This window comes from Oncorhynchus masou, unplaced genomic scaffold (genome assembly GCF_036934945.1).
Source record: "Oncorhynchus masou masou isolate Uvic2021 unplaced genomic scaffold, UVic_Omas_1.1 unplaced_scaffold_4344, whole genome shotgun sequence".
In the NCBI taxonomy this organism is placed as follows: Eukaryota; Metazoa; Chordata; class Actinopteri; order Salmoniformes; family Salmonidae; genus Oncorhynchus; species Oncorhynchus masou.
Window position 1 is genome coordinate 6,943 of NW_027010736.1, and position 22,104 is coordinate 29,046.

At 44.5% G+C, this 22,104-nt stretch overlaps 1 protein-coding gene across 1 annotated transcript; it reads left to right on the forward strand.

Moving 5' to 3' along the window:
- Window positions 1–444: 444 nt before the first annotated feature.
- Window positions 445–18,714, forward strand: LOC135535027 (procollagen-lysine,2-oxoglutarate 5-dioxygenase 2-like; the record flags this gene model as incomplete). The annotated part of the gene is made up of 6 exons (XM_064961770.1): window positions 445–473; window positions 1,362–1,487; window positions 6,093–6,234; window positions 16,856–16,969; window positions 17,865–17,930; window positions 18,611–18,714. Coding segments are annotated over exons 1-6 (581 nt in total), but the record flags the coding sequence as incomplete, so codon positions are not given.
- Between the last annotated feature and the right edge of the window lie 3,390 nt (window positions 18,715–22,104).

A 22,104-nucleotide genomic window follows, 5' to 3' on the forward strand; every position in this document is an offset into this window, starting at 1 on the left:
TATACAGACACCTGTTAATCAGGCTGATTGAGGTAGTATGTACATGTAGGTATCGTTAAGCTGACTATGCATATATGATGAACAGAGAGTAGTGTAAAAGAGGGGATGGCGGATGGTGGGACACAATGCAGATAGCCCGGTTAGCCAATGTGCGGGAGCACTGGTTGGTCGGGCCAATTGAGGTAGTATGTACATGAATGTATAGTTAAAGTGACTATAGATATATGATGAACAGAGAGTAGCAGCAGCGTAAAAAGAGGGGTAGGGAACACACACAATGCAAATAGTCCAGGGAACCATTTTGTTACCTGTTTAGAAGTCTTATGGCTTGGGGATAAAAACTGTTGAGAAGCCATTTGTCCTAGACTTGGCACTCCGGTACCGCTTGCCATGCGGTAGTAGAGAGAACAGTCTATGACTAGGAGGGTCTTTGTAACTGAAAGGATGCAAGATCAAATCGACAAGCTGACAAGGTAACAATCTGTTGATCTGAACAAGGCAGTTAATCCACTGTTCCTAGACTGTCATTGAAATTAAGAATTTGTTCTGAACAGACTTATCTAGTTACATTTTTTTTAATTACAGTGAAATGTTTTCTCCAGGAAGTTGTCTAAAAGGGATTGAATTTGTTGTTGCCTAATAGTTTTTTTGTAGGTTTCCACACTACTTTCCTTCCATCTATAGCATTTCTTAAAATTATTCAGATCCTTTGGCTTTGATGCCTCATGATTGAGTTATAGCTCTGTTCAGAGAGACTGGGGTTTTGCTGTCATCTGATAGGGGTGTTAGTGGGCTGACTGAACGGTCTAAGAGGCTCTGGGTTGAGATCAGTGATAAAATAATCAAACGTATAACTGGGATGAGCTATAAGTGTACCTACCAAATTAGTCCCCTCGAAGCCTACCATTGACTATGTACAGACCCAGTGTGCGACATAACTGCAGAAGTTGTGAACCATTTTTGTTGGTAGGTTTGTCATAGTTGTTTCTAGGGGGTCATATTTTGGAGTGAATGCTGTCACCTCCAGGTAGGTGTTTGTCCCCCTGTGTGCTGAGGGTGTCAGGTTCTTGTCTGGTTCTGGCATTTAGGTCGCCACAGACTAGTACATGTTCCTGAGGCTGGAAAGGATTGATCTTCCTCTCTAGGATGGAGAAGCTCTCATCGTTAAAGTGTGGGGAATTCTATTGGTGGGATATACTGTAGGTAACACACGTGAGGCCATTTTTCTCTGTTGACATAATTTCCTTATTATTTTCTAGCCAAATATAAAATGTTCCTGTTTGGAATAGTTTATTAGAGTGGGTTATGTCTCCTCTATATCAAATATTTTCCCCTTCTTCTTCTTCTTCTCTTTTCTGCAGGAAAATAATTGGTCCCCTTGTCACTCGTCATGGCAAGCTGTGGTCCAACTTCTGGGGGGCGTTGAGTCTGGATGGTTATTATGCCCGTTCTGAAGACTACATCGACATCGTGCAGAGCAAGCGTGTGTGAGTGTCCTGTCCTCAACCAATGGGGTTGGGTTCTTCCTATCACTCCTGTATATCAACATTCTGGGTGATTTGTACATTTAGGAGTATTTCTCACACACTGATCTGTTTCATGGAAGCCACAGTGCCACAAAATTATACCTTTAAATGGTGAAAGCTCCTAGATAGTTTACTATGTTGTCAGGGCCAGGGTATATGGGTTACTAAATAGTTTACTAGGTTGTCAGGGATTATGGGTTACTAGTTAGTTTACTAGGTTGTCATAGCCTGGGTTTATAGGTTACTAGTTAGTTTACTAGGTTGTCAGGGCCTGGGTTTATGGGTTACTAGTTAGTTTACTAGGTTGTCAGGGCCAGGGTTAATGGGTTACTAGATAGTTTACTAGGTTGTCAGGGCCAGGGTATATGGGTTACTAGATAGTTTACTAGGTTATCAGGGCCTGGGTTTATGGGTTACTAGTTAGTTTACTAGGTTGTCAGGGCCAGGGTTAATGGGTTACTAGATAGTTTACTAGGTTGTCAGGGCCAGGGTATATGGGTTACTAGATAGTTTACTAGGTTATCAGGGCCTGGGTTTATGGGTTACTAGTTAGTTTACTAGGTTGTCAGGGCCAGGGTTAATGGGTTACTAGATAGTTTACTAGGTTGTCAGGGCCAGGGTATATGGGTTACTAGTTAGTGTACTAGGTTGTCATAGCCTGGGTTTATGGGTTACTAGTTAGTTTACTAGGTTGTCAGGGTTTATGGGTTACTAGTTAGTTTACTAGGTTGTCAGGGCCAGGGTTAATGGGTTACTAGATAGTTTACTAGGTTGCCAGTGTATATGGATTACTAGATAGTTTACTAGGTTGTCATAGCCTGGGTATATGGGTTACTAGTTAGTTTACTAGGTTGCCAGGGTATATGGGTTACTAGATGGTTTACTAGGTTGTCAGGGCCAGGGTATATGGGTTACTAGATAGTTTACTCGGTTGTCAGGGCCAGGGTATATGGGTTACTAGTTAGTTTACTAGGTTGTCAAGGCCTGGGTTTATGGGTTACTAGATAGTTTACTCGGTTGTCAGGGCCAGGGTATATGGGTTACTAGTTAGTTTACTAGGTTGTCAAGGCCTGGGTTTATGGGTTACTAGATAGTTTACTAGGTTGTCAGGGCCAGGGTATATGGGTTACTAGATAGTTTACTAGGTTGTCAGGGCTAGGGTATATGGGTTACTAGTTAGTGTACTAGGTTGTCATAGCCTGGGTTTATGGGTTACTAGTTAGTTTACTAGGTTGTCAGGGTTTATGGGTTACTAGTTAGTTTACTAGGTTGTCAGGGCCAGGGTTTATGGGTTACTAGTTAGTTTACTAAGTTGTCAGGGTTTATGGGTTACTAGTTAGTTTACTAGGTTGTCAGGGCCAGGGTTAATGGGTTACTAGATAGTTTACTAGGTTGTCAGGGCCAGGGTATATGGGTTACTAGATAGTTTACTAGGTTGCCAGGGTATATGGATTACTAGATAGTTTACTAGGTTGTCAGGGCCAGGGTATATGGGTTACTAGATAGTGTACTAGGTTGTCAGGGCCAGGGTTTATGGGTTACTAGGTAGTATACCTGGTTGTCAGGGCCAGGGTTTATGGGTTTCTAGATAGTTTACTATGTTTCCAGGGTTTATGGGTTACTAGATAGTTTACTAGGTTGTCATAGCCAGGGTTTATGGGTTACTAGTTAGTTTACTAGGTTGTCAGGGCCAGGGTTTATGGGTTACTAGATAGTTTACTAGGTTGTCAGTGTATATGGGTTACTAGTTAGTGTACTAGGTTGTCATAGCCTGGGTTTATGGGTTACTAGATTGTTTACTAGGTTGCCAGGGTATATGGGTTACTAGTTAGTTTACCAGGTTGTCAGGGCCAAGGTTTATGGGTTACTGGATAGTTTACTAGGTTGTCATAGCCTGGGTATATGGGTTACTAGATAGTTTACTATGTTGTCAGGGCCAGGGTATATAGGTTACTAGATGGTTTACTAGGTTGTCAGGGCCAGGGTATATGGGTTACTAGATGGTTTACTAGGTTGTCAGGGCCAGGGTATATGGGTTACTAGATAGTTTACTAGGTTGTCATAGCCTGGGTATATGGGTTACTAGATAGTTTACTATGTTGTCAGGGCCAGGGTATATGGGTTACTAGATGGTTTACTAGGTTGTCAGGGCCAGGGTATATGGGTTACTAGATAGTTTACTAGGTTGTCAGGGCCAGGGTATATGGGTTACTAGATGGTTTACTAGGTTGTCAGGGCCAGGGTATATGGGTTACTAGATAGTTTACTATGTTGTCAGGGCCAGGGTATATGGGTTACTAGATAGTTTACTAGGTTGTCAGGGTATATGGGTTACTAGATAGTTTACTTGTTTGGCATAGCCTGGGTTTCTGGGTTACTAGATAGTTTACTAGGTTGTCAGGGTATATGGGTTACTAAATGGTTTACTAGGTTGTCAGGGCCAGGGTATATGGGTTACTAGATAGTTTACTATGTTGCCAGGGTATATGGGTTACTAGATAGTTTACTAGGTTGTCAGGGTATATGGGTTACTAGATAGTTTACTAGGTTGTCAGGGTATATGGGTTACTAGATAGTTTACTATGTTGTCAGGGCCAGGGTATATTTGGTTACAATATAGTTTACTAGGTTGTCAGGGTATATGGGTTACTAGATAGTTTATTAGGTTGTCAGGGCCAGGGTATATTTGGTTACAACATAGTTTACTAGGTTGTCAGGGCCAGGGTATATGGGTTACTAGATAGTTTACTAGGTTTTCATAGCCTGGGTATATGGGTTACTAGGTTGTCAGGGCCAGGGATTATGGGTTATTAGTTAGTTTACCAGGTTGTCAGGGCCAGGGTTTATGGGTTACTAGTTAGTATACCTGGTTGTCAGGGCCAGGGTTTATGGGTTACTAGTTAGTATACCTGGTTGTCAGGGCCAGGGTTTATGTGTTACTAGATAGTATACCTGGTTGTCAGGGCCAGGGTTTATGGGTTACTAGTTAGTATACCTGGTTTTCAGGGCCAGGGTTTATGGGTTACTAGGTAGTATACCTGGTTGTCAGGGCCAGGGTTTATGGGTTACTAGGTAGTATACCTGGTTGTCAGGGCCAGGGTTTATGGGTTACTAGGTAGTATACCTGGTTGTCAGGGCCAGGGTTTATGGGTTACTAGGTAGTATACCTGGTTGTCAGGGCCAGGGTTTATGGGTTACTAGGTAGTATACCTGGTTGTCAGGGCCAGGGTTTATGGGTTACTAGGTAGTATACCTGGTTGTCAGGGCCAGGGTTTATGGGTTACTAGATAGTTTACTAGGTTGTCAGGGCCAGGGTTTATGGGTTACTAGGTAGTATACCTGGTTGTCAGGGCCAGGGTTTATGGGTTACTAGGTAGTATACCTGGTTGTCAGGGCCAGGGTTTATGGGTTACTAGATAGTTTACTAGGTTGTCAGGGCCAGGGTTTATGGGTTACTAGTTAGTTTACCTGGTTGTCAGGGCCAGGGTTTATGGGTTACTAGTTAGTATACCTGGTTGTCAGGGCCAGGGTTTATGGGTTACTAGGTAGTATACCTGGTTGTCAGGGCCAGGGTTTCTCGGTTACTAGGTAGTATACCAGGTTGTCAGGGCCAGGGTTTATGGGTTACTAGATAGTTTACTAGGTTGTCAGTGTATATGGGTTACTAGTTAGTATACCTGGTTGTCAGGGCCAGGGTTTATGGGTTACTAGTTAGTATACCTGGTTGTCAGGGCCAGGGTTTATGGGTTACTAGATAGTATACCTGGTTGTCAGGGCCAGGGTTTATGGGTTACTAGGGAGTATACCTGGTTGTCAGGGCCAGGGTATATGGGTTATGTGAGTGAATGGTTGTGTGTAAAATAAACCGTAAAGGATCTGTTTTAGGAAAGACCTCTCTAAACCAGACTTATCTCTTCCTAAACCAGACTTATGTCTTCCTAAACCAGACTTATCTCTTCCTAAACCAGACTTATCTCTTCCTAAACCAGACTTATCTCTTCCTAAACCAGACTTATGTCTTCCTAAACCAGACTTATCTCTTCCTAACCAGACTTATCTCTTCCTAAACCAGACTTATCTCTTCCTAAACCAAGACTTATCTCTTCCTAAACCAAGACTTATCTCTTCCTAAACCAGACTTATCTCTTCCTAAACCAGACTTATCTCTTCCTAAACCAGACTTATCTCTTCCTAAACCAGACTTATCTCTTCCTAAACCAAGACTTATGTCTTCCTTTTAGCAGCTGATTAATATGTTTTATCTGTCTCTCTGTCTCTCTCTTTCACTCTGATCTCTATATATTTCTCAATCCATATCTCTCTCTCCTCTGCCTCAATTCAAATTCAATTCAAGGGGTTTTATTGGCATGGGAAACATATGTTTCCATTGCCAAAGCAAGTGAAATAGACAAGAAACTAAAGGGAAATAAACAATAAAAAATGAACAGTAAATATAACACTCACAATAGTTGTAAAATATTATAGACATTTCAAATTGTATATTCTATTATTGGCAATGTTGTAACAATATGCAAATGTTCTCTGTCTCTCTCGCTCTTTTCTCAGGGGCGTGTGGAACATTCCCTACATGGCTCATATCTACTTGATAAAGGGAGAGGTCCTGAGAAACGAGCTGAAGGAGAGGAACCATTTTGTTTTGGAGAAACTGGATCCTGACATGGCTCTGTGCAGACACGCTAGAGAACTGGTAAAACCACTCAGATTATCTAGTTAGCAGCTCCTGAATTGACAATAATACTCTGTTTAGAATATGAGAGTGTACAGGACTTCTGGTTGATATACATTAGATTATACAGGACATCTGGTTATTATACGATTTTCTTTAGCCTCCTGAGGTTGAACAGGCGCTATTGCGCCTTCTTCCCCACACTGTCTGTGTGGGTGGACCAATTCTGATTGTCAGTGATATGTACACAGAGGAACTTAACTTTCCAGCTTCTCCACTGCGGTCCTGTCCATGTGGAGAGGGCGTGCTCCCTCTGCTGTTTCCTGAAGTCCATGATCACAGCTCCTTCATTTTGTTGGCATTGAGGGAGCGGATATTTCACAGGCACCCCTCTCGCAGGGCCCTCACCCCTCCTCCCTGTAGGCCGTCTCGTCATTGTTGGTAATCAGGCCTACTACTGTTGTGTCGACTGCAAACTTGATGATTGAGTTGGAGTCATAGATGAACAGGGAGTACAGGAGGGGGCTGAGCACGCACCCTTGTGGGGCCCCTGTGTTGAGGATCAGCAAAGTGGAGGTGTTGTTTCCTACCTTCACCACCGGGGAGGCCCGTCAGGAAGTCCAGGACCGAGGTGCACAGGGTGGAGTTCAGACCCAGGGCCCTGGGCTTATTGGTTGGCCTGATACCGGTACTATGGTACTACGGTGTTGAAGGCTGAGCTATAGTCATTGAACAGCATTCTTACATAGGTATTCCTCTTGTCCAGATGGGATAGGGCAGTGTGCAGAGTGATGGCAAATACATCGTCTGTGGATCTATTGGGGCGGTATGCAAATTGGAGTGGGTCTAGGGTATCAGGTAAGGTGGAGGTGATATGATTCTTAACTAGCCTCTCAAAGCACTTAATGATGACAGAAGTGAGTGCTACAGGGCGTTATTGTCATTTAGTTCAGTTACCTTTGCCTTCCTGGGTACAGGAACAATGGTGGACATCTTGAAGCAAATGGGGGACAGCAGACTAGGATAGGGAGAGATTGAATATACCAACCAGATGTCCTGTATATTTTAGGTTAAAGTTATATTAGTCAATGCTACTTTTGTTAGGTTATGTTATTTCATGTGTATATTAGTTTATTTTAGTTCAGGTTAGGTTGTGTTAGATTATGTTATGTTAGATTATGTTTTGTTAGATTATGTTATGTTAGATTATGTTATGTTAGATTATGTTACTTTATTCTAGGTTGTGTTAAGTTATGTTACGCTATGTTAGTTATTGATAGTTTTTCTTAGGTTATGTTCATTTATGTTTATGTTAGTTTGTGTTAGATTAGGTTATGTTACTTTATGTTAGGTGATGATAATGTTAGGTTATGTTAGGTTATGTTAGTATATATTAGGTTATGTTATATTAGGTCATATTAGCTTATGTTAGTTTAGTATATATTAGGTTATGTTATGTTAGTTTATATTAGGTGATGTAATGTTATGTTATGTTAGGTTATGTTAGTTTATGTTATATTAGGTGATGTAATGTTAGGGCTATGTTAGTTTAGTATATATTAGGTTATGTTATGTTAGTTTATATTAGGTGATGTAATGTTAGGTGATGTAATGTTAGGCTATGTTATTTTATGTTATATTAGGTGATGTAATGTTAGGTTATGTTAGTTTATGTTATATTAGGTGATGTAATGTTAGGCTATGTTAGTTTATGTTATATTAGGTGATGTAATGTTAGGCTATGTTAGTTTATGTTATATTAGGTGATGTAATGTTAGGCAATGTTAGTTTATGTTATATTAGGTGATGTAATGTTAGGTTATGTTAGTTTATGTTATATTAGGTGATGTAATGTTAGGCTATGTTAGTTTATGTTATATTAGGTGATGTAATGTTAGGTGATGTAATGTTAGGCTATGTTAGTTTATGTTATATTAGGTGATGTAATGTTAGGCTATGTTAGTTTATGTTATATTAGGTGATGTAATGTTAGGCTATGTTAGTTTATGTTATATTAGGTGATGTAATGTTAGGTTATGTTAGTTTATATTAGGTGATGTAATGTTAGGTGATGTAATGTTAGGCTATGTTAGTTTATGTTATATTAGGTGATGTAATGTTATGTTATGTTAGTTTATATTAGGTGATGTAATGTTAGGTGATGTAATGTTAGGCTATGTTAGTTTATGTTATATTAGGTGATGTAATGTTAGGCTATGTTAGTTTATGTTAGGTAAGCATCTGCTGTGGTTTCCTGTACCCAGTCTGTCTCCATGTGTTTGTCCTTAAGATCTCCAGCATCTTTGGTGCTTGCAGGGCTCTCCACTCCACTGGTCCCATCCTTTTGCTCCTCCTTTCCTCCTCCTCCTCCTCCTCCTCTTCTGCTCGTCTGTGTCGTGTGCCCATGTCCAAACAATGGGAATGTCTGACTGGTTTCCAAACCTTGTGTTTTTTTACTTCCCTTGTCCTTGTAGACTTTGAACTAGTCTGTCTTGTCTGTCTGTCCAGCTGGGCGTTATGGCATCCCGTCATGTGTCACCCCATGCTAACACCTACTACCATGGAGCTCTGCTATGTCACTTCACTCTGTCCCAGCATGCAACACTTACTAAGATAAAAACTACCAAAACATCAGCTTCAGAGGGAATCTTGGTCTTCCTCGTGCAATGCAGCAGGCTCATCTCCTTCCCATGCCTCCTCCTCCTGTATGTTACGTCTTGCCTACCTATCTATCAAGCTCTCTCTCTGACAAAACGTAACGTTACAACATTTACATGGTGATTTTCCTTCGTTTTAGACCAATCACAGAGAAAAAGACTCCCCAACCCGGAAACATTCCATATGCTCAGAGTTCCAAAGGTTTTTAACTGCTTTCATTATTCTATTTGGTGTCAATATCAATTTCCAATGGGTTTACAATATGGGTTTACAATGTAGGTTTACAATGTAGGTTTACCATGTAGGTTTACAATGTAGGTTTACCATGTAGGTTTACCATGTAGGTTTACCATGTAGGTTTACCATGTAGGTGTACAATGTAGGTTTACAATGTAGGTGTACAATGTAGGTTTACAATGTAGGTTTACAATGTAGGTTTACCTATAACGTAGGTTTACAATGTAGGTTTACCTATAATGTAGGTTTACAATGTAGGTTTACAATGTAGGTTTACAATGTAGGTTTACCTACAACATAGGTTTACAATGTAGGTTTACCTATAACGTAGGTTTACAATGTAGGTTTACCTATAACGTAGGTTTACAATGTAGGTTTACCTATAACGTAGGTTTACAATGTAGGTTTACCTATAATGTAGGTTTACCATGTAGGTTTACAATGTAGGTTTAAAATGTAGGTTTACATATTACGTAGATTTACAATGTAGGTTTACAATGTAGGTTTAAAATGTAGGTTTACATATAACGTAGATTTACAATGTAGGTTTACCATGTAGGTTTAAAATGTAGGTTTACATATAACGTAGGTTTACAATGTAGGTTTACCATGTAGAATTACCATGTAGGTTTACAATGTAGGTTTACAATGTAGGTTTAAAATGTAGGTTTAAAATGTAGGTTTACAATGTAGGTTTACCTATAACGTAGGTTTACAATGTAGGTTTACCTATAATGTAGGTTTACCATGTAGATTTACAATGTAGGTTTACAATGTAGGTTTAAAATGTAGGTTTACAATGTATGTTTACCTATAACGTAGGTTTACAATGTAGGTTTACCTATAACGTAGGTTTACAATGTAGGTTTACCTATAACGTAGGTTTACAATGTAGGTTTACCTATAATGTAGGTTTACCATGTAGGTTTACAATGTAGGTTTAAAATGTAGGTTTACATATTACGTAGATTTACAATGTAGGTTTACCATGTAGGTTTACAATGTAGGTTTAAAATGTAGGTTTACATATAACGTAGATTTACAATGTAGGTTTACCATGTAGGTTTAAAATGTAGGTTTACATATAACGTAGGTTTACAATGTAGGTTTACCATGTAGAATTACCATGTAGGTTTACAATGTAGGTTTACAATGTAGGTTTAAAATGTAGGTTTAAAATGTAGGTTTACAATGTAGGTTTACCTATAACGTAGGTTTACAATGTAGGTTTACCTATAATGTAGGTTTACCATGTAGATTTACAATGTAGGTTTACAATGTAGGTTTAAAATGTAGGTTTACAATGTATGTTTACCTATAACGTAGGTTTACAATGTAGGTTTAAGTTTAATGTAGGTTTACCATGTAGGTTTACCATGTAGGTTTACCATGTAGGTTTACCATGTAGGTTTACAATGTAGGTTTAAAATGTAGGTTTACATATAACGTAGATTTACAATGTAGGTTTACCATGTAGGTTTACAATGTAGGTTTAAAATGTAGGTTTACATATAACGTAGGTTTACAATGTAGGTTTACAATGTAGGTTTACCTATAACGAAGGTTTACAATGTAGGTTTACCTATAATGTAGGTTTACCATGTAGGTTTACCATGTAGGTTTACCATGTAGGTTTACAATGTAGGTTTACCATGTAGGTTTACCATGTAGGTTTACAATGTAGGTTTAAAATGTAGGTTTAAAATGTAGGTTTACAATGTAGGTTTACAATGTTCAACCAATGTTGGCATATGTCCAACACTAGTAGGAAACCATTTGGTGTTTTTTTTATGATTTCAGCCACCCTACGAAATTGAGGAATCAGTACCTGAATTCTTATGAACATGTTTTCCCGTCAGAGCATTACCAGATCAAACCTTACACATCTGTTTCTGTGATAAATGATCATATCTTTATCAACAATCCATTTCAAAGCTTTTGTGGTGTAGTCCCTTCAGTGCCGCAAGGAGTATTTAGAAGGAGGAACAACGATCTGATCCGTCCGTGATAGCCATAGTAACGTAGCCATAGTAACGTAGCCATAGTAATGTAGGTATAGTGACGGAGCTATAGTAATGTAGCCATAGTAACGTAGCCATAGTAATGTAGGTATAGTGACGGAGCTATAGTAATGTAGCCATAGTAACGTAGCCATAGTAAAGTAGGTTTAGTGACGGAGCTATAGTAATGTAGCCATAGTAACGTAGCCATAGTAATGTAGGTATAGTGACGGAGCTATAGTAATGTAGGTATAGTGACAAAGCCATAGTAACGTAGCCATAGTAATGTAGGTATAGTGACGGAGCTATAGTAATGTAGGTATAGTGACAAAGCTATAGTAATGTAGCCATAGTAATGTAGTTATAGTGACGGAGCTATAGTAATGTAGGTATAGTGACGGAGCTATAGTAATGTAGCCATAGTAACGTAGCCATAGTAATGTAGGTATAGTGACGGAGCTATAGTAATGTAGGTATAGTGACAAAGCTATAGTAACGTAGCCATAGTAATGTAGGTATAGTGACGAAGCTATAGTAATGTAGGTATAGTGACAAAGCCATAGTAACGTAGCCATAGTAATGTAGGTATAGTGACGGAGCTATAGTAATGTAGCCATAGTAATGTAGCCATAGTAACGTAGGTATAGTGACGGAGCTATAGTAATGTAGGTATAGTGACGGAGCTATAGTAATGTAGGTATAGTGACAAAGCTATAGTAATGTAGCCATAGTAATGTAGGTATAGTGACGGAGCTATAGTAATGTAGGTATAGTGACGGAGCTATAGTAATGTAGGTATAGTGACAAAGCTATAGTAATGTAGCCATAGTAATGTAGGTATAGTAACGTAGCCATAGTAACGTAGCCTTAGTAACAGAGCTATAGTAACGGAGCTATAGTAACGGAGCTATAGTAACGGAGCTATAGTCACGGAGCTATAGTCACGGAGCTATAGTAACGGAGCTATTGTAACAGCTCTATAGTCACGGGCTATAGTCACGGAGCTATAGTCACAGAGTTATAGTCCGAGCTATAGTCACGGGCTGTAGTCACAGAGCTATAGTCACGGAGCTATAGTAATGCCGCTATATTCACGGAGCTATAGTCACAGAGCTGTAATTCGCGGGCTATAGTAACGGGCTATAGTCACGGAGCTGTAATCACGGGCTATAGTCACGGGCTGTAATCCGCGGGCTATAGTCACGGAGCTATAGTCACGGGCTGTAATCCGCGGGCTATAGTCGCGGAGCTGTACTCACGGAGCTGTAATCACGGAGCTATAGTCACGGAGCTATAGTCCGCGGGCTATAGTCACGGGCTATAGTGACGGAGCTATAGTAACAGAGCTATAGTAACGGAGCTATAGTCGCGGAGCTATAGTCACGGAGCTATAGTCACGGAGCTATAGTCACGGGGCTATAGTAACGGAGCTATAGTCACGGAGCTGTAATCAGGGAGCTATAGTCACGGAGCTATAGTCACGGAGCTATAGTGACGGGCTATAGTAACAGAGCTATAGTAACGGAGCTATAGTCGCGGAGCTATAGTCGCGGAGCTATAGTCGCCCGGAGCTATAGTCACGGGCTATAGTCACGGAGCTGTAATCACGGAGCTATAGTCACGGGCTATAGTCACGGGCTGTAATCACGGAGCTATAGTCACGGGCTATAGTCACGGGCTATAGTAACGGAGCTATAGTCGCGGAGCTATAGTCGCGGAGCTATAGTCACGGAGCTATAGTCACGGGCTATAGTAACGGGCTATAGTCACGGAGCTATAGTCGCGGAGCTATAGTCACGGAGCTATAGTCACGGAGCTATAGCCACGGAGCTATAGTCACGGAGCTATAGTCACGGAGCTATAGCCACGGAGCTATAGTCACGGAGCTATAGTAATGCCGCTATATTCACAGAGCTATAGTAACGGAGCTATAGTCACGGAGTCATAGTCACGGAGCTATAGTAACAGCGCTATAGTAACGGAGCTATAGTCACGGAGTCATAGTCACGGAGCTATAGTAACAGCGCTATAGTAACGGAGCTATAGTCACGGAGTCATAGTCACGGAGCTATAGTAACAGCGCTATAGTCACGGAGCTATAGTCACGGAGCTATAGTCACGGAGCTATAGTCACGGAGCTATAGTCACGGAGCTATAGTCACGGAGCTACAGTCACGGAGCTATAGTCACGGAGCTATGGTCACGGAGCTTTGGTCACGGAGCTATAGTCACGGAGCTATAGTCACGGAGCTATAGTCACGGAGCTATAGTCACGGAGCTATAGTCACGGAGCTATAGTCACGGAGCTACAGTCACGGAGCTATAGTCACGGAGCTATAGTCACGGAGCTATAGTCACGGAGCTATAGTCACGGAGCTATAGTCACGGAGTCATAGTCACGGAGCTATTGTAACAGCGCTATAGTAACAGAGCTATAGTGACGGAGCTATAGTAACGGAGCTATAGTAACGGAGCTATAGTCACGGAGCTATAGTCACGGAGCTATAGTAATGCCGCTATAGTCACAGAGCTATAGTCACGGAGCTATAGTAACGGAGCTATAGTCGCGGAGTCATAGTAACGGAGCTATAGTCACGGAGCTATAGTAACAGCGCTATAGTCACGAAGCTATAGTCATGGAGCTATAGTCACGGAGCTATAGTAGCAGCGCTATAGTCACGGAGCTATAGTCACGGAGCTATAGTCACGGAGCTATAGTCACGGAGCTATAGTCACGGAGCTATAGTAACGGAGCTATAGTCACAGAGCTATAGTCACGGAGCTATAGTAACGGAGCTATAGTCACAGAGCTATAGTCACGGAGCTATAGTAACGGAGCTATAGTAATGCCGCTATAGTCACAGAGCTATAGTCGCGGAGCTATAGTCACGGAGCTATAGTCACGGAGCTATAGTAACGGAGCTATAGTCACGGAGCTATAGTAACGGAGCCATAGTAACGGAGCTATAGTAACGGAGCTATAGTCACGGAGCTATAGTCACGGAGCTATAGTCACGGAGCTATAGTCACGGAGCTATAGTCACGGAGCTATAGTCACGGAGCTATAGTAATGCCGCTATAGTCACAGAGCTATAGTCACGGAGCTATAGTAACGGAGCTATAGTCGCGGAGTCATAGTAACGGAGCTATAGTCACGGAGCTATAGTAACAGCGCTATAGTCACGAAGCTATAGTCATGGAGCTATAGTCACGGAGCTATAGTAGCAGCTATAGTCACGGAGCTATAGTCACGGAGCTATAGTCACGGAGCTATAGTCACGGGCTATAGTAACGGAGCTATAGTAACGGAGCTATAGTCACAGAGCTATAGTCACGGGCTATAGTAACGGGCTATATTCACGGAGCTATAGTAACGGAGCTATAGTCACGGAGTCACGGAGCTATAATAACGGAGCTATAGTAATGCCGCTATAGTCACAGAGCTATAGTCGCGGAGCTATAGTAACGGAGCTATAGTCACGGAGCCATAGGCACGGAGCTATAGTCACGGAGCTATAGTCACGGAGCCATAGGCACGGAGCTATAGTAATGGAGCTATAGTCACGGAGCTATAGTCACGGAGCTATAGTCACGGAGCCATAGGCACGGAGCTATAGTAATGGAGCTATAGTCACGGAGCTATAGTCACGGAGCTATAGTCACGGAGCTATAGTCACGGAGCTATAGTAACGGAGCCATAGGCACGGAGCTATAGTAATGGAGCTATAGTCACGGAGCTATTGTAATGGTCACCTGCAAGTTCCCTGCATCCATGATTATTTAAACCCCCCAGAGCCAATCCCTTCGCCTCCTAACCCCCACAACTATGTCACCAGCTATTCTACCCAACGCTCTGACCGTCTCAGACTAGGCTAGCTGTTTAGACCTTAGCTACACCTTTTTACTCCCTGCAGGACACACTCCCTCCAAAAACCACATCATGAAAATCATAATTGATAAATTGGAGACATAATTTGCATTGAAGAGAAAACAGATGGTCAAAGATCCAAAACAACCTGCTGTGATTTGGAGAGAAAGACAGAACGCCTAGTCTGAATGGCCAGTCCAGCCACCTGCCACCCTCCCCCTACCATGTCCCTCCCTCCCCCTACCATGTCCCCTCCCTCCCCCCTACCATGTCCCTCCCTCCCCCCTACCATGTCCCTCCCTCCCCTACCATGTCCCTCCCTCCCCCTACCATGTCCCTCCCTCCCCCTACCATGTCCCCTCCCTCCCCCTACCATGTCCCTCCCTCCCCCTACCATGTCCCCTCCCTCCCCTACCATGTCCCCTCCCTCCCCCTACCATGTCCCCTCCCTCCCCCTACCATGTCCCTCCCTCCCCCTACCATGTCCCTCCCTCCCCCTACCATGTCCCTCCCTCCCCCACTACCATGTCCCCTCGCTCCCTCCCCCTACCATGTCCCTCCCCCTACCATGTCCCTCCCTCCCCCTACCATGTCCCTCCCTCCCCCTACCATGTCCCTCCCTACCCCTACCATGTCCCTCCCTTCCCCTACCATGTCCCCTCCCTCCCTTCCCCTAACATGTCCATCCCTCCCCCTACCATGTCCCTCCCTTCAACCTACCATGTCCCTCCCTCTCCCTACCATGTCCCTCCCTCTCCCTACCATGTCCCTCCCTCCCCCTACCATGTCCCTCCCTCCCCCCTACCATGTCCCTCCCTCAACCCTACCATGTCCCTCCCTTCCTCTACCATGTACCTCCTCCCCTTCCTCACCCCTCCCTCCCTCTAACATGTACCTCCTCCCCTTCCTCACCCCCTCCCTCCCTCTAACATGTACCTCCTCCCCTTCCTCACCCCTCCCTCCCTCCTAACATGTACCTCCTCCCCTTCCTCACCCCTCCCTCCCTCTAACATGTACCTCCTCCCCTTCCTCCTCCCCTCCCTCCCTCTAACATGTACCTCCTCCCCTTCCTCACCCCTCCCTCCCTCTAAAATGTACCTCCCCTTCCTCACCCCCTCCCTCCCTCTAACATGTACCTCCTCCCCTTCCTCACCCCTCCCCTCCCTCTAACATGTGTACCTCCTCCCCTTCCTCACCCCCTCCCTCCCTCTAACATGTACCTCCTCACCCTCCTCACCTCCCTCCCTCTAACATGTACCTCCTCCCCTTCCTCCCCTCCCTCTATCATGTACCTCCTCACTCCTCCCCTTTCTCCCCCTCCCTCCCTCTAACATGTACCTCCTCCCCTTCCTCCCCCCTCCCTCCCTCTAACATGTACCTCCTCCCCTTCCTCACCCCTCCCTCTATCATGTACCTCCTCACTCCTCCCCTTCCTCACCTCTCCATAAATAATCCAGTATTATTTATCGATATGTGGTTGTCATGGTTTGGTTTCCTAAACACTTAATCATTGTTTCTGATAGTGTTCTGGTGAGACATGTCTATCACTATGTCCTGGTGAGACATGTCAATCACTATGTCCTGGTGAGACATGTCAATCACTCTGTCCTGGTGAGACATGTCAATCACTATGTCCTGGTGAGACATGTCAATCACTATGTTCTGGTGAGACATGTCAATCACTATGTTCTGGTGAGACATGTCAATCACTATGTTCTGGTGAGACATGTCAATCACTATGTTCTGGTGAGACATGTCAATCACTATGTGGGTACTATTTACGGTATCATCTCTGTTTTCTAAGCATATACAATAATAATCTATTTATGAAACTCTGTCCACTTTGGAAGGCTAATTTGACTTTCTCTGTCCGCTACAGGGAATGTTCATGTACATTACAAACCGTCATGAGTTTGGAAGGCTGATATCCACAGCAAACTTTAACACATCACATTACAACAGTGATCTGTGGCAAATATTTGAGAATCCAGTGGTAAGTCCTCATATCCTCCCTCCCTGCTTTTGTTTGATTTGTATATATACACGTTTTAAGATATGGTAACCGTGAGATACGATTACCCTTTGTCTGATTCATTTGTAGTGATGAAAAATATGATGTACTGTGAATATACAGTGAACTCTGCTTCGCTGAAAAGGATCTGTGTTTACTGACTGAGAGTTCTGGGATTTGTCTGGGAGTGTCTGGTGAGAGGGGAGTGTCTGGTGAGAGGGGAGTGTCTGGAGAGAGGGGAGTGTCTGGAGAGAGGGGAGTGTCTGGTGAGAGGGGAGTGTCTGGTGAGAGGGGAGTGTCTGGTGAGAGGGGAGTGTCTGGTGAGAGGGGAGTGTCTGGTGAGAGGGGAGTGTCTGGTGAGAGGGGAGTGTCTGGTGAGAGGGGGAGTGTCTGGTGAGAGGGAGTGTCTGGTGAGAGGGGAGTGTCTGGTGAGAGGGGAGTGTCTGGTGAGAGGGAGTGTCTGGAGAGAGGGGGAGTGTCTGGTGAGAGGGAGTGTCTGGTGAGAGGGGAGTGTCTGGTGAGAGGGGAGTGTCTGGTGAGAGGGAGTGTCTGGTGAGAGGGGAGTGTCTGGTGAGAGGGGAGTGTCTGGTGAGAGGGGAGTGTCTGGTGAGAGGGGAGTGTCTGGTGAGAGGGGAGTGTCTGGTGAGAGGGGAGTGTCTGGAGAGAGGGGAGTGTCTGGTGAGAGGGGAGTGTCTGGTGAGAGGGGAGTGTCTGGTGAGAGGGGAGTGCCAGAGGATAAGCCATGAGAGGTATGCAGGTCAGTGAACTCTCTCTCTCTCTCTCTCTCTCTCTCTCTCTCTCTCTCTCTCTCTCTCTCTCTCTCTCTCTCTCTCTCTCTCTCTCTCTCTCTCTCTCTCTCTCTCTCTCTCTCTCTCAGGACTGGAAGGAGAAATACATCCACCCCAACTACACACGCATCTTCACAGAGAACTACCTAGAAGAGGTGTGTATATCTTAAGTTACATAGATACAGTCGTGTGAAAAGTACCTGTCTCTAGTGACTCGGTACCTGTCTCTAGTGACTCAGTACCTGTCTCTAGTGACTCAGTACCTGTCTCTGGTGACTCAGTACCTGTCTCTGGTGACTCAGTACCTGTCTCTGGTGACTCAGTACCTGTCTCTGGTGACTCAGTACATGTCTCTGGTGACTCAGTACCTGTCTCTGGTGACTCAGTACCTGTCTCTGGTGACTCAGTACCTGTCTCTGGTGACTCAGTACCTGTCTCTGGTGACTCAGTACCTGTCTCTGGTGACTCAGTACCTGTCTCTGGTGACTCAGTACCTGTCTCTGGTGACTCAGTACCTGTCTCTGGTGACTCAGTACCTGTCTCTGGTGACTCAGTACATGTCTCTGGTGACTCAGTACCTGTCTCTGGTGACTCAGTACCTGTCTCTGGTGACTCAGTACCTGTCTCTGGTGACTCAGTACCTGTCTCTGGTGACTCAGTACCTGTCTCTGGTGACTCAGTACCTGTCTCTGGTGACTCAGTACCTGTCTCGAGCCGTGATCCCAGAGTGAGGTACTCAGTGACTCAGTAAGTGTCTTTATTCGGGACGTGTCTCTAGCTCATCTCTCTGTTTCTCCTAAAACTCTGTCTAACTGTCTGTGTCGGTCTCCTCTAGCCATGTCCAGATGTGTTCTGGTTCCCGGTCTTCACGGAGCGAGCCTGTGATGAGCTGGTGGAGGAGATGGAACACTATGGGTCCTGGTCTGAGGCAACCACGAGGTCAGAGGTCAAACGTAGCACATAGTACATACTGTAAAGTGATGTGGTGGTGAACCTATAGGTCTTCAGTGGTGAACCTCCCTTCAGTGGTGAACCTATAGACCTTCAGTGGTGAACCTATAGACCCTTCAGTGGTGAACCTATAGACCTTCAGGTATAGACCCTTCAGTGGTGAACCTATAGACCTTCAGTGGTGAACCTATAGACCCTTCAGTGGTGATCCTATAGACCTTCAGTGGTAAACCTATAGACCTTCAGTGGTGAACCTATAGACCCTTCAGTGGTGAACCTATAGACCTTCAGTGGTGAACCTATAGACCTTCAGTGGAGAACCTATAGATCCTTCAGTGGTGAACCTATAGACCTTCAGTGGTGAACCTATAGATCCTTCAGTGGTGAACCTATAGACCTTCAGTGGTGAACCTATAGACCTTCAGTGGTGAACCTATAGACCAGTGGTGAACCTATGACCTTCAGTGGTTAGACCCAGTGGAACCTATAGACCTTCAGTGGTGAACCTATAGACCCTTCAGTGGTGAACCTATAGACCTTCAGTGGTGAACCTATAGACCCTTCAGTGGAACCTATAGGACCTTCAGTGGTGAACCTATAGACCTTCAGTGGTGAACCTATAGACCTTCAGTGTGAACCTATAGACCTTCAGTGGTGAACCTGACCCTTCAGTGGTGAACCTATAGACCTTCAGTGGTGAACCTATAGACCCTTCAGTGGTGAACCTATAGACCCTTCAGTGGTGAACCTATAGACCTTCAGTGGTGAACCTATAAACCCTTCAGTGGTGAACCTATAGACCCTTCAGTGGTGAACCTATAGACCTTCAGTGGTGAACCTATAGACCCTTCAGTGGTGAACCTATAGACCTTCAGTGGTGAACCTATAGACCTTCAGTGGTGAACCTATAGACCCTTCAGTGGTGAACCTATAGACCTTCAGTGGTGAACCTATAGACCCTTCAGTGGTGAACCTATAGATCATTCAGTGGTGAACCTATAGACCCTACAATGGTGAACCTATAGACCTTCAGTGGTGAACCTATAGACCCTTCAGTGGTGAACCTATAGACCCTTCAGTGGTGAACCTATAGACCTTCAGTGGTGAACCTATAGACCTTCAGTGGTGAACCTATAGACCTTCAGTGGTGAACCTATAGCCCTTCAGTGGTGAACCTATAAACCCTTCAGTGGTGAACCTATAGACCTTCAGTGGTGAACCTATAGGACCTTCAGTGGTGAACCTATAGACCCTTCAGTGGTGAACCTATAGACCTTCAGTGGTGAACCTATAGACCTTCAGTGGTGAACCTATAGACCTTCAGTGGTGAACCTATAGGACCTTCTACACCTACAGTAGTGGAGTGGAGGGTAAACACTAAGGGTCAGTAGTGTAGTGGAGGGTAAACACTAAGGGTTAGTAGTGTAGTGGAGGGTAAACACTAAGGGCCAGTGGTGTAGTGGAGGGTAAACACTAAGGGCCAGTAGTGTAGTGGTGTAGTGGAGGGTAAACACTAAGGGCCAGTGGTGTAGTGGAGGGTAAACACTAAGGGCCAGTAGTGTAGTGGAGGGTAAACACTAAGTGTCAGTAGTGTAGTGGAGGGTAAACACTAAGGGCCAGTGGTGGAGTGGAGGGTAAACACTAAGGGCCAGTGGTATAGTGGAGGGTAAACACTAAGGGCCAGTAGTGTAGTGGTGTAGTGGAGGGTAAACACTAAGGGCCAGTGGTAGTGTGTAGTGGGAGGGTAAACACTAAGTGCCAGTAGTAGTGGAGGGTAAACACTAAGGGCCAGTGGTGGAGTGGAGGGTAAACACTAAGGGCCAGTGGTGGAGTGGAGGGTAAACACTAAGGGCCAGTGGTGTAGTGGAGGGTAATCACTAAGGGTCAGTGGTGTAGTGGAGGGTAAACACTAAGGGCCAGTGGTGTAGTGGTGTAGTGGAGGGTAAACACTAAGGGTCAGTAGTGTAGTTGTGTAGTGGAGAGTAAACACTAAGGGCCAGTGGTGTAGTGGAGGGTAAACACTAAGGGCCAGTGGTGTAGTGGAGGGTAACCACTAAGGGCCAGTGGTGTAGTGGAGGGTAAACACTAAGGGCCAGTAGTGTAGTAGTGGAGGGTAAACACTAAGGCCAGTAGTGTAGTGGTGTAGTGGAGGGTAAACACTAAGGGCCAGTAGTGTAGTGGTGTAGTGGAGGGTAAACACTAAGGGGTAGGTAGTGTAGTGGAGGGTAAACACTAAGGGCCAGTAGTGTAGTGGTGTAGTGGAGGGTAAACACTTAGGGCCAGTTGTGTAGTGGTGTAGTGGAGGGTAAACACTAAGGGCCAGTAGTGTAGGGAGGGTAAACACTAAGGGCCAGTAGTGTAGTGGTGTATTGGAGGGTAAACACTAAGGGCCAGTAGTGTAGTGAGGGTAAACACTAAGGGCCAGTGGTGTAGTGGAGGGTAAACACTAAGGGCCAGTAGTGTAGTGGAGGGTAAACACTAAGTGTCAGTAGGTGTAGTGGAGGGTAAACACTAAGGGCCAGTGGTGTAGTGGAGGGTAAACACTGAGGCCAGTGGTGAGAGGGTAAACACTAAGGGCCGTAGTAGGGTAGTGGAGTGTAAACACTAAGGGCCAGTGGTGTAGTGGAGGGTAAACACTGAGGCCAGTGGTGTAGTGGAGGGTAAGCACTAAGGGCCAGTGGTGGAGGGAGGGTAAACACTAAGGGCCAGTGGTGGAGTGGAGGGTAAACACTAAGGGCCAGTGGTGTAGTGGAGGGTAATCACTAAGGGTCAGTGGTGTAGTGGAGGGTAAACACTAAGGGCCAGTGGTAGTGGTGAGTGGAGGGTAAACACTAAGGGCCAGTAGTGTAGTGGTGTAGTGGAGGGTAAACACTAAGGGCCAGTGGTGTAGTGGAGGGTAAACACTAAGGGCCAGTGGTGTAGTGGAGGGTAAACACTAAGGGTAGTGGTGTAGTGGGAGGGTAAACACTAAGGGCCAGTAGTGTAGTGGTGTAGTGGAGGGTAAACACTTAGGGCCAGTTGTAGTGGAGTGGTAAACACTAAGGGTAGTAGTGGAGGGTAAACACTAAGGGCCAGTAGTGTAGTGGAGGGTAAACACAAAGGGCCAGTAGTGTAGTGGAGGGTAAACACTAAGGGCCAGTGGTAGTGGAGGGTAAACACTAAGGGCCTGTAGTGTAGTGGAGGGTAAACACTAAGGGCCAGTAGTGTAGTAGGTGTAGTGGTGTATTGGGAGGGTAAACACTAAGTGGCCAGTATTGTAGTGGAGGGTAAACACTAGAGGGCCAGTGGTGTAGTGGAGTGTAAACACTAAGGGCCAGTGGTGGAGTGGAGGGTAAACACTAAGGGCCAGTAGTAGTGGAGGGTAATCACTAGGGTCAG